This window comes from Ictidomys tridecemlineatus, chromosome 10 (assembly GCF_052094955.1).
Source record: "Ictidomys tridecemlineatus isolate mIctTri1 chromosome 10, mIctTri1.hap1, whole genome shotgun sequence".
Lineage (NCBI taxonomy): Eukaryota > Metazoa > Chordata > Mammalia > Rodentia > Sciuridae > Ictidomys > Ictidomys tridecemlineatus.
In genome coordinates this window covers 38,799,965-38,814,510 of record NC_135486.1, presented here as the reverse complement: position 1 = coordinate 38,814,510, position 14,546 = coordinate 38,799,965, and the positions used below count along the sequence as shown (strand labels likewise).

Genomic DNA, 14,546 nt, shown 5'->3' with positions numbered 1-14,546 from the left:
GTTTACTCTGGGTTTAGAACATGCTTTTCATAACCTAACCTTGAAAGAGATTATTAAAAACAACATTTTTTTTTTGTAATAAGTCTTCCTTTCTGGAAGAATAATTCTAATGACTAAGATGCCACACATACATTATTTCTGAAGCACTACTATTTAAAAAAAAAAAATTTTTTTTTTTAGTTGTAGTTGGACACAATACATTTATTTTATTTATTTACTTTTATGTGGTGCTGAGGATCGAACCCAGGACCTCACATGTGCTAGGAGAGAGTTCTACCGCTGAGCCACAACCCCAGCCCCTGAAGTACTACTCTTTTGTCTTCCCACAGCCCCTCACACATATTTCATCTGTAGATAGTTCAGTCAGCCTGTGATTTGGAAGGGGGGAAAAGAGTCCCATTATTAGGACCAAATAGGATTATTTGATTATCACATACACAGGAAGGCAAATCCAGGATATGAAGCATAACATAAAGAGTGTTAAAAAAGAAAAAATATCTTATATAAGTAGAAACTTCTATAAAAAGACTTGACTAGTTCTTACAGGGCATTTAAGCAGTCCTATAAATACCACAAATACCAAAATACATTTAGGTTTCAATTAAAATACAAGGCACAAAAATAATGGTTGATCTATATCTTTTTAGATATTTTTATTTTCAGGGACATAAGTACAAGAATTTAAATCCACACAGGAAAATCCTTATCTGAACTGAAAGATAAATGTCTGAAAATAAAAATCTGTTGAAATGAACTCCTTTTCTTATAATTTATTCTTGCTGTGTTACCAATTCAAATAGGCAGTAAAGGGCTTTGAGAAAACACTGCCATAGTCCCAGAAATATATCAGCTTATTGATGACCTTCTAGTTTCACATACACTGTGCTTGCTCCTATAGCTATTTTCCCTAAGTATTTTCTCTATGTGGATTGCTAAGGGCAGTAATAATTTAAATAAAAAAGCATTAGCCAAACCTCAAAATATCAACTACCTAAATGAAAAAAATATATGACAAATTATCCATATTAGGAAACCTTCATAGTAGTTACCAACACAAGTCACCAAAACAGTACTTAAACAATGACTGGATAACTGAAAGAATAAGCTTCACTATGTTTAATCACATGTATTTTTCAATATCATACCTCAGGAGGTTTGAATTCTTCAATTCCACCTTCCATTTTCTGTTTAAGTGCACTGTTTACTTGCTTAGCATTCTGAACCTTCAACAAATAACCCAAAATGTAAATCAGATCATGTACTTAGGTAAATTTTTGAGTACTCAAACAAATGACAAGGATATATATCAAAACTCTCTGAAATTTTATTTCAGGTGAATAAATATTCTTATCACACTTAGGCTACTTATACTGCTCATTTAACTAATTAATACACACATCAACTAATATACACATTTAATAGATTTGAAACTAGATTTAAATATTTTTAAATATCATAAATCATAGTCTCTGAATACCTTTTTAACAATGTCTCTTATAACCAAAGGCAACCAATGTACATAGGGATTCATTTCCATCAACAGTTCTCATTACTACAGTGTTCTGACCAAATAATGATTACTCCAGTAAGAATAATGATGGTGACTAATATTAGATATTTATGTATAAAAATCACTCTCAGTACTCTGGACAAAAAAATCATTTAATTTTTCACAACCTCCCTGTGAGAGAAGCACTATCTGCTCTAACTCAACATATGCAATAAAAAATCACAGGTCTTATGGGGAAAAACAAGTGGGGATACAGCACTCAAAAACTTCAGTAATGACAAACAGGAAAAGAAAAAAAACTAACAAAAATGAGAGCACAGTTATATTCATTCTAAATTATTAAGAAATTCATAAGTATGAGGCCAAGGAATTAATTGTAGAACATTTGCGTAGCATGGTTAAGGTCCTGGGTTTGATCCCTAGCACTTGCTACCGCTGTCCCCAGCTTCTAAGTTACTATGAAGCAGAAGAAAGGCTATTTGAAATCAGATCAAAGTTTTAACACTATATGTATATGGTTCATAACACACAGTGAATTGAAATAGCTGGTACATGTCTGAGGTATGTGTTTTTTCAGGTCAGCTGGGTGCACTTTTTGCTGACAAAATCATACTTAAGAGAACACAATTCATGTTATGCTTAAATTGTTCCCCAGTATATCAAGTGCAATGGAACAAATGAAAGCTTTCAAAACAAGAGTTAGTGTAGAACTGATTCTATTTCTATTACAACCATTTGGAGATGAAGAATAAAGGGCACAGAGAGGTTAAGAAACTCCTAACACCATAAATGTAGGAGGTACAATCTGAATTTAAACCATGCCAAGTTTTAAATTACTATTCTACTGGCAATACTGTTATTTGCCATTTAGAACATTAAGGGTCAGGACTGGTTACTTTAATCCTTTTTTTTTTTTTTTTAAATTCCTCAGTGTGGACAACCAAATGATTTATAAAAGAATTTGTGAATTTTTTTTCACTAGAGATCTTAAATACAGCTAAAATATAAATATCTATGATGGTTCAAGGACAATTAATTGGTTACGTTAGACAGACATATAGATATAAAATGTAAAGTGTCCCTGTTCTCAAAGATTTCATAGACTTGTGGGAAGATAAATAAATATAAAAATGTGATAAATGCTAAAACGCCTAACGTAGACTTGGAGAGAAAAAACAGAGAAGAAAGTAGATGTGCATGTTTGTGTTGCTGGATGGAGGGTGGTAGGGAAGATCAGGGAAAATGTTCAAGAGAAGCTGACACCTAAAGGAGTTTTAAAGGATTAGCAAGAATTAAGAAGGCAGACAAGGTTGGAGGAGGGAATGCATTCAAGGCAGAAAAGCATTTAGGAAGACAAAAAGCCCAAGGGCTTGGGTAATAAATAAAGCTGAGGCCAGATTATAGAATTTGAATTTTGCCTAAAGAATGAAGGAAAACCATAGGATTTTTAAGTAAGGGAACAACATGACCATATTTGCCTCTTAGAAAGACAATTCTGGTAATAATATGGAGAAGTGAATGTGGTAAAGAGGATGGATTAATTTAACAATCTAAGTGAGAAATATTAATTAAGAAAGCTTTCATTAAAACAGAGGGTAGATATGAAGGAATGATCATGGCAGTACACAAGGTCAGATAAAGAAATAACCCAGAAACAATTAAGATCACTTTTGTAAACACTCGATTGTAGACAACTGGGGGAAATCAAGGACCACTAGTTAGCTGAGTGAGTGTATATGGCACTCACCACTCACTGAGACAGGGAATACAAAAAAAAAAAAAAAAGAGAGAAAGAGAGCACAGATAACTAGGTTAGGTGTGGAAATCAGTCTGGGCAATGTAAAAGTAGTAATAACTTATGAAATTATTAATGTAAACTTTTACTATGTCACACATTAAATGAATAACCAAGGAAGCTTAAAAGCTGAAACTAAAGTACCTTTATTAAAAAAACAAAAACAACAACAACAACAAAAAAATCTGTATGAGGATGGGTAGCTCAGTTGGGAAAATGGTTGCCTAGCATGCATAAGGCCCTGGGTTCAATCCTCAGCAACACATACACACACACACAAATAATCCATATGTATAGCAATAGTACTGAGGATGAAATATAAGCACAGGTACCAGTATATTTTATTCCTCCGTTTTCTTGAGAACTTTGAAAATATTATAGGTAAAGTGTTTTCAGAGTTTTCTAAAAAGGAGAACTGTGATTTGGAGGATGGAGAATCCTGCAAAGATGCATGGTTTGACTAAAGACTAAGCACTCCTCAAAGACATATTCAAGAAACTCAAGAGAGACCAGTGTCATAAGTCAAGGGAAAGAAATTCCAAGAAGAAAGGAGTGGTTGATAATGTCAAACATTACTGAGTAGTCAAGGGAGATAAGAACCAATAAGGAAGCATTTGATCTGATAATTCTTTCATAAATGATCTTAAGATAGTCTTCAGTGGCACAATTACAAAGGGAAATGAGACAAAAACTAAATTGGAAAGGGTCAGAAAATAACTGGTGGTAAGAAAACTGAAGTAATGTATATATTCATTCAGGAAGTTTGCTAAGGAAAGAGAAACAGGATAATTAGGGTCAAGGGATAAAGAAGTCTGAAAATGTTGGAGAATCTTAGTCCTAAACTAAACAGTTAAAAAGTTCTTATATTAAGTGTGAAGAGTTATATTAATTTCTATTTTATCAGTGATATTATACATTTACTTCAGAATTTCAATGTTTTTAAACTACTAATAAATTTCTTAATATTGTATAATATGAAAAGATAATATATCAATTTTTCTAAAGATCAAGAGTATGCCAAATTCACAGTGATAACATAGGGATGCATCTTATAATTCCTAGAATCAGTAGAAAGAAAGAAGGGGGGGGAGAGAGGGGGAGGGAAGGAGGGAGGGGGAGGGGGAGAGCACACACAGGCAGAGCGAGCTGAAAAATGTAAATATGACATGACCATGGTACACCTCTTCTTAAAGTCAATCAGTTGTTTCCTAACTCAGGATGAATTTCAAATTTCTTAATATTGCCTTTTGATAAATCAGTGTCTACTATTACCTGCAAAAGACAAGTAGAAATTAATGATAAGCTTTATAACTGACAACTGTGTGTGTTGCATGGAGTTAAAAATCAGACAGAAAGAATAAACAAGAGAGAAGTTGTCAGACATGAGGTGATAAGGTCAAACAAGGTATAGTATAAATGAGAGCACTGACTGAAAAGAAATTTCAACGATAAAACTCATAGCTGTGTTACCCCTTGGGATTATGTGTGTTGGGGGAGAGATAATGACAGAAAATGAGGCAAAGAAGTTCTGATGAGGTAGGCATGGTGGCACATATGCCTTAATGTAATCCCCTCCTGTGACTCTGAGACAGGAGGATCAAGTTTAAGCAAGACCCTTAGTAACTTAATAAGACCGTGTCATGAATTGGGGGTATGTAAACTCAGTGGTAAAGTGCCCCAGTACTTCCCCATCCCGCCTAAAAAAGATGATTCTGGTATTTCAACAGAGAGGGAAGAGGAAAAGAAAAATCTTTAGGTGGAAGATCTGGCAGGCAGCTGTGCTACAGCTATTGAGCTTAGGAGAAAAGTCACAGCTTGAAAAATAGATTCAGAAGTCGCTGGCATGTAGGGTACAGGGCTGGATGATATGAAGTAAGAAATGACAGATTTATAAGTACATTTAGATTTAAGGGATAAAGAAAAATAACAATGAAAACCAAAAACCAAAAGAAGTCGGAGAAAGGCCAGAAATAGTAACAACTATTCAATGAGGATTTATTATGTTAGGTATTGCTTTTAAGCACTTATCATAATCTTTAAATAATCTTGTTTAATTCCTTCCAACCACAATATTTTAATTCTCATTTTCAGATGAGAGAAATGAAGCTGAGAGAAATTAAACAGATCCCCTAAGGTTATACATGTAGGAAATGGTGTAGCCTAGATTTAGAACTTAATAGGTTCCCTGATTCTAGGTCCTGTCTTTTAATCACCTGATTATGATGATATTTTTATTATAAGACTACTGATGATGATGAAAATGGCAGTCATCACTGAATATTCAAAATGTGCCAAACACTGCTGAACAATATATATTACAAACAATTCTCAACAAACTCCAAGAGAATTTTGATTATCTTCAATTTCATACACAGAAAATTAAAGCTTAGCAAGGTAATACAGTCTGCCCAAGATCACAGAGCTAACAAGTAATAATGCTGGGATTCAAATCCAGAAATGGAAGACTTATCTTCCACAAATTTTAAAGAATGAAATTGTGTTGGAGTATAGCTCAGTGGAAGAATGCTTGCCTAGCATGCTGGAGGACATGGGTTTGATGTCCAGAACGCAAAACGAAGAAACTAATATAAATGGGTGCTAAGAAAATCTGCAAGAGTATAGTACAACCTAGGTAAAAAGTAGATAAGCAAAATGGACAGAATCATTAAATATACTATTTTTATAAAACTACCTGACGTTTCAGAGAGATCAACTCCATGTCCAGTTGCCTCAGAATGGTGTTGGCTGCATTGGGACTACAAGAAACAGCTACCACATCTTCCTGGGTTAAATACATGCCCTTAGGTGGACGGCACTTAGAGCGCTGAGAATGATGGCGATGTTGTAAACTCTGATATTCTCTCCTTCCAAGTCCAATCTTGCTAGTTTGGACAGGTTGTTCAGTGTTTCCCTAAGAGAATAAAGATAACAGTAATAGGTCATTTGGTTTTTACAAATATATGAGCTGAAAACAGTTTCCAGTAGAAGTATTTGCTTCACTAAGTATACCTGAAAAATACTTCTAATTATATTATTATGTACAAGTTCAAACCTATACACAGTACTCATCAACTGGAGGATAAGGGAAAGACTATGACACAATGCATCCTTGATTATTTCACTCAATCAAATGCTTAGTTTCTAGGCCTAGAAGACTACAAAAAAAATTAGAAAAATAAGTTTAACTCTAAACTATTCCTATTTGCTTCAAGATTGGATATATTTTCCCTAAGCAACAGAGGAAGAAAAATAAAAACAAAACCAAAATCAAACTATAGTTTACTAAATACAAACTTTTCAAAAAGTATAAATAAGAAAAAAAAAAAAAGAGGTAACTTAGGAATTCTGACATGCAGATTAGGCAGCTGGAAAAGATGTAACATTTTATCTTCACTTTAAAGTTGTTGAGCTGAGCATGGTGGCACATGCCAATAATCCCAGAGACTCCAGAGGCTTAGGCAGGAGAATTGCAAGTTTGAGGCCAGCCTCAGCAACTTGGTGAGGCCCTAAGTAACTTAGTGAGAACTTATCTCAAGATAAATCATAAAAAAAGGGCTGGGGATATGGCTCAGTGGTAGAGCTACCCTGGGTTCAATCAAATTGATTGGTAATCAATCAATCAAAAGAGAAGTATACCTCTAAAGGTTAAAATTATCTTAACCTTAACAATAATTCTGAAGTTTCAAATCTGTGAATAAAATATCAGTTTATACCTCAGAAAGGAAGAATTAAACTCAGTTCAGGAAAGCTATTCAACAATGATGACCATGTTGTCTTAAGCAGTATTTCACTATTACCTGCAAAATTCTTAAAGTGTGATAGAAAAATACAATGGTATTCTGTGCTTCTGGGAGGGGAATCCATTTTTTTTAATGTGTCTATTACATGGAATTTTATTTTACTGACTAGATTGAATAATCCAGTTCTTTAGGTATTAAGTAAAATTCATAAAACCATTGTATAATGAAACATAGTTTTGCTTTATTTCTTAAAACTCAAAGTAATATGTGACAGATTTGATATTCAGAAAATTCTTTCCAATATAACACCCCTAAAACTGCAGGGTCAAGTATTTTTTAAAAATCCTTTAAAATTCGTCTCTGAGCTGGCAGGGAGGTGAGGAAATTCCTTAGCGGCCAGAAATGATGAGAAAGCAAGAATCCAGAGAGATAAGCAAATATGCAGGAACTGGCATTTGTCTAAAGCCCAGGCTTCAAAGAACAACCAGTGCAGGGCATGAGAGACAAAACCATAACACTGAAAGGGGAATATCATCATTGTGTAAAGTAGAAAAAATACCCCTGCTCTGCAGAAGGAGAGAGATTAAAGGGCAGTCATGCCTATCTCACCCTTGGCTGAGTAAAAAAGAAAGCAATATTAAAAAGTCTCCCCTGAGAATCCCTAACTACAGGCCTCCCTTCAGGCAGATTTGGGAACTAAATTTATATGATCTTCTATCCTGAAAAGTCTCAAATCAAAAATTTAAAGTGTTTCAGGTTGGTAGTGCTTATAGACACTAAGCAGAAACAACCACAGGCCTGCCTTCAGGCAGGTTTGGGGCCTAAGTTTATAAAATCTTCTAGCCTGAAAAGCCCCAAATCAAACATAGTTTAAAGTACCTCAGATTGGTAGTGCCTATAGAAACTTAGCAGAAACAAATGCAAATCCTCTCTATAAGAATACATTTTAAATTCAAGTCTCAGACATGTGTTTACAACCCAGAAATCCTCACTAAATAAACTCTAAAGGAAAGATGTATTTCAGGCAAAAAGGGAAATTATCTTAAAAGAAAGGACTAAGATTCAAGAAAGAATGATAAGCAAATAAAACTTAACACATAGGTAAATCTAAATAGTGGCTATATGTTTAATTTGAGGCATTCAAAAACTAAGATGTGACTAACATGATGGATATAAATCAGAAGGCTAGTGGTTAAGAGTGCTTTGTATTAATCAAAAATCTATTAACATCATACCAATATTAGATTTTAAGTTAAACATGCAGGATAAAGTCTCTAAGAGTAAATAGCAAGAATAAAATTTAGAAATACTCAAACTAATAGAAAGTAGAATAGAATAAAAAACTAGTAGAATACCAGCAATAAAAAAATTTTAAAAAACCAACAAAAAAAAAACCTAGTAGAATAGGATAAAAGAAACAAATTCTTGATCCCGAAAAATAGACCATGAAGCACAACCAGAAAACTAGAAAAAGTCAGAATGTAAAAATAAGAAAAAACAAAAATATAAACATTAATGATTGTGATCAATATAAAATATAAGTAGGCTTACACTCTTCAGGTAAAATATAAAATTCTAGCTATATATTCCTTATAAGATACATACTTAAATATGAGGACACAAACACTGAAAGTAAAAAAATAGTATAAGGATATAATAAACATTTAACACTTAACAAAAGAAAGATGATGGAGTTAAATCATATCAGACAAAATAATCTTTAAGGCAAGATTTAAAACAAGAAATGAAAGATACTATATATTGATAAAAGGCTCAATTCAGCATCAAGTACATAAACTGTAGATTCGGATACACCTAATAACAACAGCTTCAAAATATAGAAAGGTATTTTCAATAATTGATTGAACAGATTAGAAGAATAGACAAAAATAGCCAAACTAGCAAGACAGGCAAGCAATAAGAATACAGAGTTCAACCACAAAATGGACAAGCTTAACTTAATACATACATGTAACTTATACCAATGGAGTATAGAATATTCTTAAGAACACATGGAAAAATATTTTTGAAAATTGCATATTCTTAGCTTGGTTTAAAACATGTGAGCAAACTCTTCAACATTCCTGCCACTGAGAAGCAGGGATTTATGACTCCTCCCTTGAGTCTGGGAAAACTCTGATTCATCTATAGGAAACAGAATGCAGTAGAGGTGACACCGAGTAATTTCCAAGGCTGGGCATGCTGGGTAGCCACATAGTGCTTTAGGGATTAATTGCCACCATTCCGTTAAGAAGCCAAACAGACACTCAAAGACGACCAGTTTACAGAGTCCACATGAATTGTTCCAACCAATAGCTACCATCAACTATTAGCAATGGGAATGAGCCAAAACATCCCACTTGATGTAGAAATATAAAAATCATTCTTTCTAAAATCAAGACTAAAAACAAATAACATCTACTCAGTATTACACTGGTGATTTTAATCAGTAAAAGAAATAAGGATAATGACTGAAAAGAAAAAAAAATTGCTATTATTTTCAAGTAACAAAAATCTCTACATAGGGAATCTAAAATAATCCATAAGTATATTATAAAAGGTTTCATTTCTCCTATTTCTATACATAGTTAATGCAACATCTAGTAAGGGTGTACTAGGAATGTGACAAACTTGAAGCACAAGGGCCCCAAAATAGCTAAGGAACTTATTACTTAAAAAAGAAAAGCCAGGCTGGGGCTGTAGCTCAGCAACAAAGTGCTCACCTAGCATGTGCGAGGCCCTGGGTTCAATCCTCAGCACCACATAAATAAATAAAGATATTGTGTACAATTACAACTAAAAAATAAATGTTTTCTTTTAAAAAAAGAAAAAACAAGTAGTGGAACTTTCTGATAGCTATCAAGATTCAAAAAAGTGGGCTGGAGATGTGGCTCAAGCGGTAACACGCTCGCCTGGTATGCACGGGGCGCTGGGTTCGATCCTCAGCACCACATAAAAATAAAATAAAGATGTTGTGTCCACCAAAAACTGAAAAAAAAAATATTAAAACTCTCTCTCTCTCCTCTCTCTCTCTTAAAAAAAAAGATTCAAAAAAGTCAATTATATTGAGTGAGACAATGTAGACTTGACAAGGGATATTTAACTGACAAGAGGAGTACAACACAGAGTCATGCATATATAGAAGCCTCATATATGACATATATGATAAAGCTTGTATTGCAGACTAGCTGAAAAAGATAGAATCACTTCCATATTAAAAATAATAATAATGAATCTCTACCTTACATAATTTACTATTAGCTCAAGAACTTAAATGCAACAAGGAAAACTTTAAAAACAATACAAAACAATATAGAAATTTGAAACTTGACATGCTTTTCATAAAACAGTTGTTTATCTAAGCCTGTAGAGAATAAAAAGATCAAACACAAACTGCTAAATGATCTTTGCAATACATTAACTAAAGGGACTGATAGCCAGAATGTGCAAGAATTCATATTTTCTGTCTTTAAGACAAAAAAAAACCGTCCAATATAGTAGTAAAAATACAAAAAGTACTTAAAAATACATAATAGCCAATAAACAAATGGAAAAATTTTCAGCCTCATTAATTATCTGATAAATGAGAGTCCAATGAGATAAATCTCTTATTGCCAGATTTGTAACATTTTAAATTTGATCAAATCAAGTATGGGCAAGGAAGCAAACAATGAGTGCTCCACAGTTCAATGAAGTATTATCAAATATGGAAAATATTTTGTCATTATCTAGGAAAACCAGATATGGCTATGCCCTAAAATAGAGTAATTCAACTTCTAACAATCCTGGGGCACTTTAGGACAGCTGTTATCCCTTACTCTTGCCCACTCCGTGACAATGGTGCCCTATAATCACTGTGAGAACAAAACATACCTCCATAATTTCTAAATGCTTCTAATGGGGGCAATGCTAAACCTTGATGAAAATTACTATCCCAAAGGATCCCTTATACATGTGCATTCAGGACTTTTTTCTTTTTGTAGTAGTGAGGATTGAACCCAGAGACATTTTACTACTTAGCTACATACCCAGCCCTTTCTTTGTTTTATTTTGAGACAGAGTCTCACTAAGTTGCCCAGGCTGGAAACTTGTGATCCTTTTGTCTCAGCCTTCTTAGTTGCTAGGATTACATATGTGTACCACCACGTCTGGCCAAGGACATATTCCTATTAGTATTACTCATACTACCAACTGGAAAGGATGGCCATCATTTCCTAAAATAGAGTAATAGATAGGCTATAGAATATGTAACAATGGAACACTATAATACAGCAATGAAAATTAATTGCCAAAATAACAAAAAATAAGTCTTAAAACATTTCATATGATTCCAATTAAATAAAGTTTGAAATGGACAAAACCAAATGATAATTAATCACAGATACATATATACATGATATAATGGAGTGAATAATTAAAACATTTCTGGATGGAGATTCCCCCTGGAGAGAAGGGAATGGGTATGCAGTTGAGGAAATATACACAAAAGACTTCTGTTTCTTAAGATCAGGGATGGATAGACTGGTGTTTACTATTTTTTAAACTGTATATATACTATCATACATAAAGTTCACAATTTTTAAAAGTCTAAAAACCTTCTATGTAGTATGTTAACAACAGGCAGTAGCAAGAACAAAGATTTATGTTAAAAGCCATAATGTAGTACTTCCCTGCCTATTATTCCTATCATTTTTATTTAAAGTTGCTTAGGGCCTCACTAAGTTGCTAAGGCTGGCTTTGAAATTGTGATCTTCCTGCCTCAGCCTCCCAAACTGCTGGGATTACAGGCATGTACTCTATAATTTTTGAAAGAGCAATGAAGCTCCTGACATATAGTGCTAGATCTGGAATGCAGCCCTAACATATCTTTTTTAATGCATTTAAGCTCACATTCATCTCATACTGTTTGCTAAAAGGATGAGAACACAGGCAAAAACAAAACAAAAACAATCCCCTCAAACAACAACAACAAAAACAAATGAGTATACATCATCTTGCATAGTTGGGCAAAACAGTATATATATATATATATATATATATATATATATATATGTATAGTAATTGTATTTATAAAATGTATTCTCATTCATTATAATAATTTCACCAAATGCTTACTATCTGACAGGCTCTGGGAGTAAAAAGAGAAAACAAAGTTCTTAGAACTTACTAACCAGGGATAGGCAGGTGGGGATGGAATAGGGGGATTAAGAATAAACCTATTCTGATCAGAGCAATCAGCACTGCAACAGATTTAAGAAAAATAAGGAGGTTGTCAGTTCAAGATAAGGCACAAGAAGATTTCATTAAAAAGCTACATCTTGTAGAGTTGTAAGAAATTTCATGGGAAGATTTGGGTAGAAAAGAAATTCCAGAAAAAAGGGACCAACATAACAACAGGACAAAAGCAAGGAAATTAAGACAATGTCAATTTGAAATATATAGGGTAGGTCAAGTATGCCTAACTGGAGAGTTTGTTTATCCTATAGATAAATCCATGGAAAGGTTGCAAGGAGCAGATTCAGTTTTAAAAAGACTGCTTTGACAACAAGGTAAACAATGGACTGCAATAGGACAAAAAATAGTTGTGATAATTCAGAGAAGAGATGGACAAAATTCATAATTATTTGAGAAAGACAGTGACAAAATGAATACAGTAAATAAGAAAGCAGGAAGAATGTCAGAAAAACTAAGACACATGGTTAACAAGAGAAACAGAAATCAGAGGAAGATGTTACAAAAGTAAAAGAGTTTTCAAGAAGAGAAGGGTCAAAAACATGAAATCTAATAAAAAGCACAAGAATACAATTAGTAATTAATCATTGGATGTGGCAGTTAGAGGTCTTTGGTTACCTGTGCTGGCAGTTTCATTGAAGTGGTGGGACAGAAGTATAGTTCTTTCTAGACTGGTTGAAAGATGGTTATACTTTTAAATGGAAGACTTAAACATCTGGGCTGTAGTGGAAATATGGTTAAGAGAAGGGATAACTGATGAAGAAAGTCTGATGAACAAAGTCTGGAATAGATAAGAAGGGATGGAGAGGATCAAACAAGCAGTGAAACTATATAGAACAAGAGTAGAAAACTTTGATAGTGTGAGAGAGAGGCATTCAGGCACAAAACCGTTCATTCAACAAACATTTATTGACTATCTGCTATCAGATACTACACGAAGCGCTGGGGGCTATAAGATGAATAACTTATGAATAACTCAGTTCCTGTGAGTTCAAAGAGCTCATATTTTAGTGGACAAAATAAACTAAATGTAATATGATGTTTTACACACAAACACACTTAAGATGAAATGGGCAGAATTTAGGGGAACAGCTCTAATGCAAGGCAGCATCTGCATGTTATTTTCTCCATGAAATAATCTGCCAAGTATTCTAGGGGGACAGGGCTTTCAGGCAAGGTGAAGAAAGGGATAATTGTTCAAAAGAGTTGTCTGGATAATAAAACAATAGCCACTGGTATTCAAGATCCATTGTCCCTGTATTCTTCAGAACAATCCTATTCTTTTTATTTTACCAAAGAAAAAACTGAGAAGTTAAAATTTGAGAGGCATTAAATATTTCCCTGATATTGGAAGCTGTTTTTAGTAGTAACAAAAATCTGCATAATGTTGTCATTTTTCTCCTGCAATGCCTCTCAAGAATGCAACTGATTCAGCATATTGGATTTACATGCCTATGGGATGTGTATGGGAAGAGGAAATGGGAAATGGGAAGTTGAAGAAATGGGGAAGAAAGCAATTTGAGTAATTATTCACTGAATCTATGGCTTGAAGAAATAAAGGCAAGGCAGATTCGGAGGAAAATGAAGGAATCAAGGAACTTTGAGAATATTTAGCAGTAGAAAGAATAGTAAAACATCAAGTTGAAGTAGAGTAAGATTTTAAAAATTTTATTAATGAAAGAGTTAGTGCTGACAAGAACCAGAATGGGCCATGAAACTGAGTTCAAGGGAGTGGCAATCATTCAATTAGATGAGGTCACACATTTAGCATATGATAAGATTGAACAAACTCTACTGTCTTCAATTTCAAAGTTATTTTTACTACTTCAAAGCTGCCTATATCTCATAATCCTTTAACCATCAACATTAAACTATTTTCACAACCATAAAATTTCTTGCCTTATTCAACAGAACATGTATACCAATTTAGCCTTTTCTTAATGTTATTTTAAGTTATCATTATCATCATCATATTGAGGTATATGAGTATTTTTTTAGTTGGGTATTCTTCCACCTCTTCTTTGAGACAGCTTTCAATTTCCCCTGTTGTCAGTATACCTGCTACTACTTTCTAATTTGCTATAACATAAAAGAAGCAAAACGTTTCCAAGGAAAACCAGGTAACAAAACCAGAAAGTTTAATTTTACATATATCAACTAAGGGTAGTTTTATTTCTTTTCTATGTATTAAAGGCTGGGGATTTTGGCAGTGGGTTTATATCTCTGACTAAAGGAGATGTCCCCAATTATTTAAAACATTGGTTAACTG

General features: G+C 33.6%; 1 protein-coding gene across 12 annotated transcripts in view; it reads right to left on the bottom strand.

Annotated features, from left to right (window-relative positions):
• The window catches only part of Rcor3 (REST corepressor 3), a 44,906-nt gene that overhangs the window by 15,942 nt on the left and 14,418 nt on the right, over nucleotides 1-14,546 (bottom strand). For all 12 annotated transcript variants that reach the window (XM_078022768.1, XM_078022763.1, XM_078022767.1 and 9 more), the window contains 2 exons: nucleotides 5,998-6,216; nucleotides 1,146-1,223 (listed from right to left, as the gene is read on the bottom strand). In XM_078022768.1, the coding sequence (XP_077878894.1) occupies nucleotides 1,146-1,223; nucleotides 5,998-6,216 (297 nt within the window). The remainder of the gene's footprint in view (nucleotides 1-1,145; nucleotides 1,224-5,997; nucleotides 6,217-14,546) is intronic.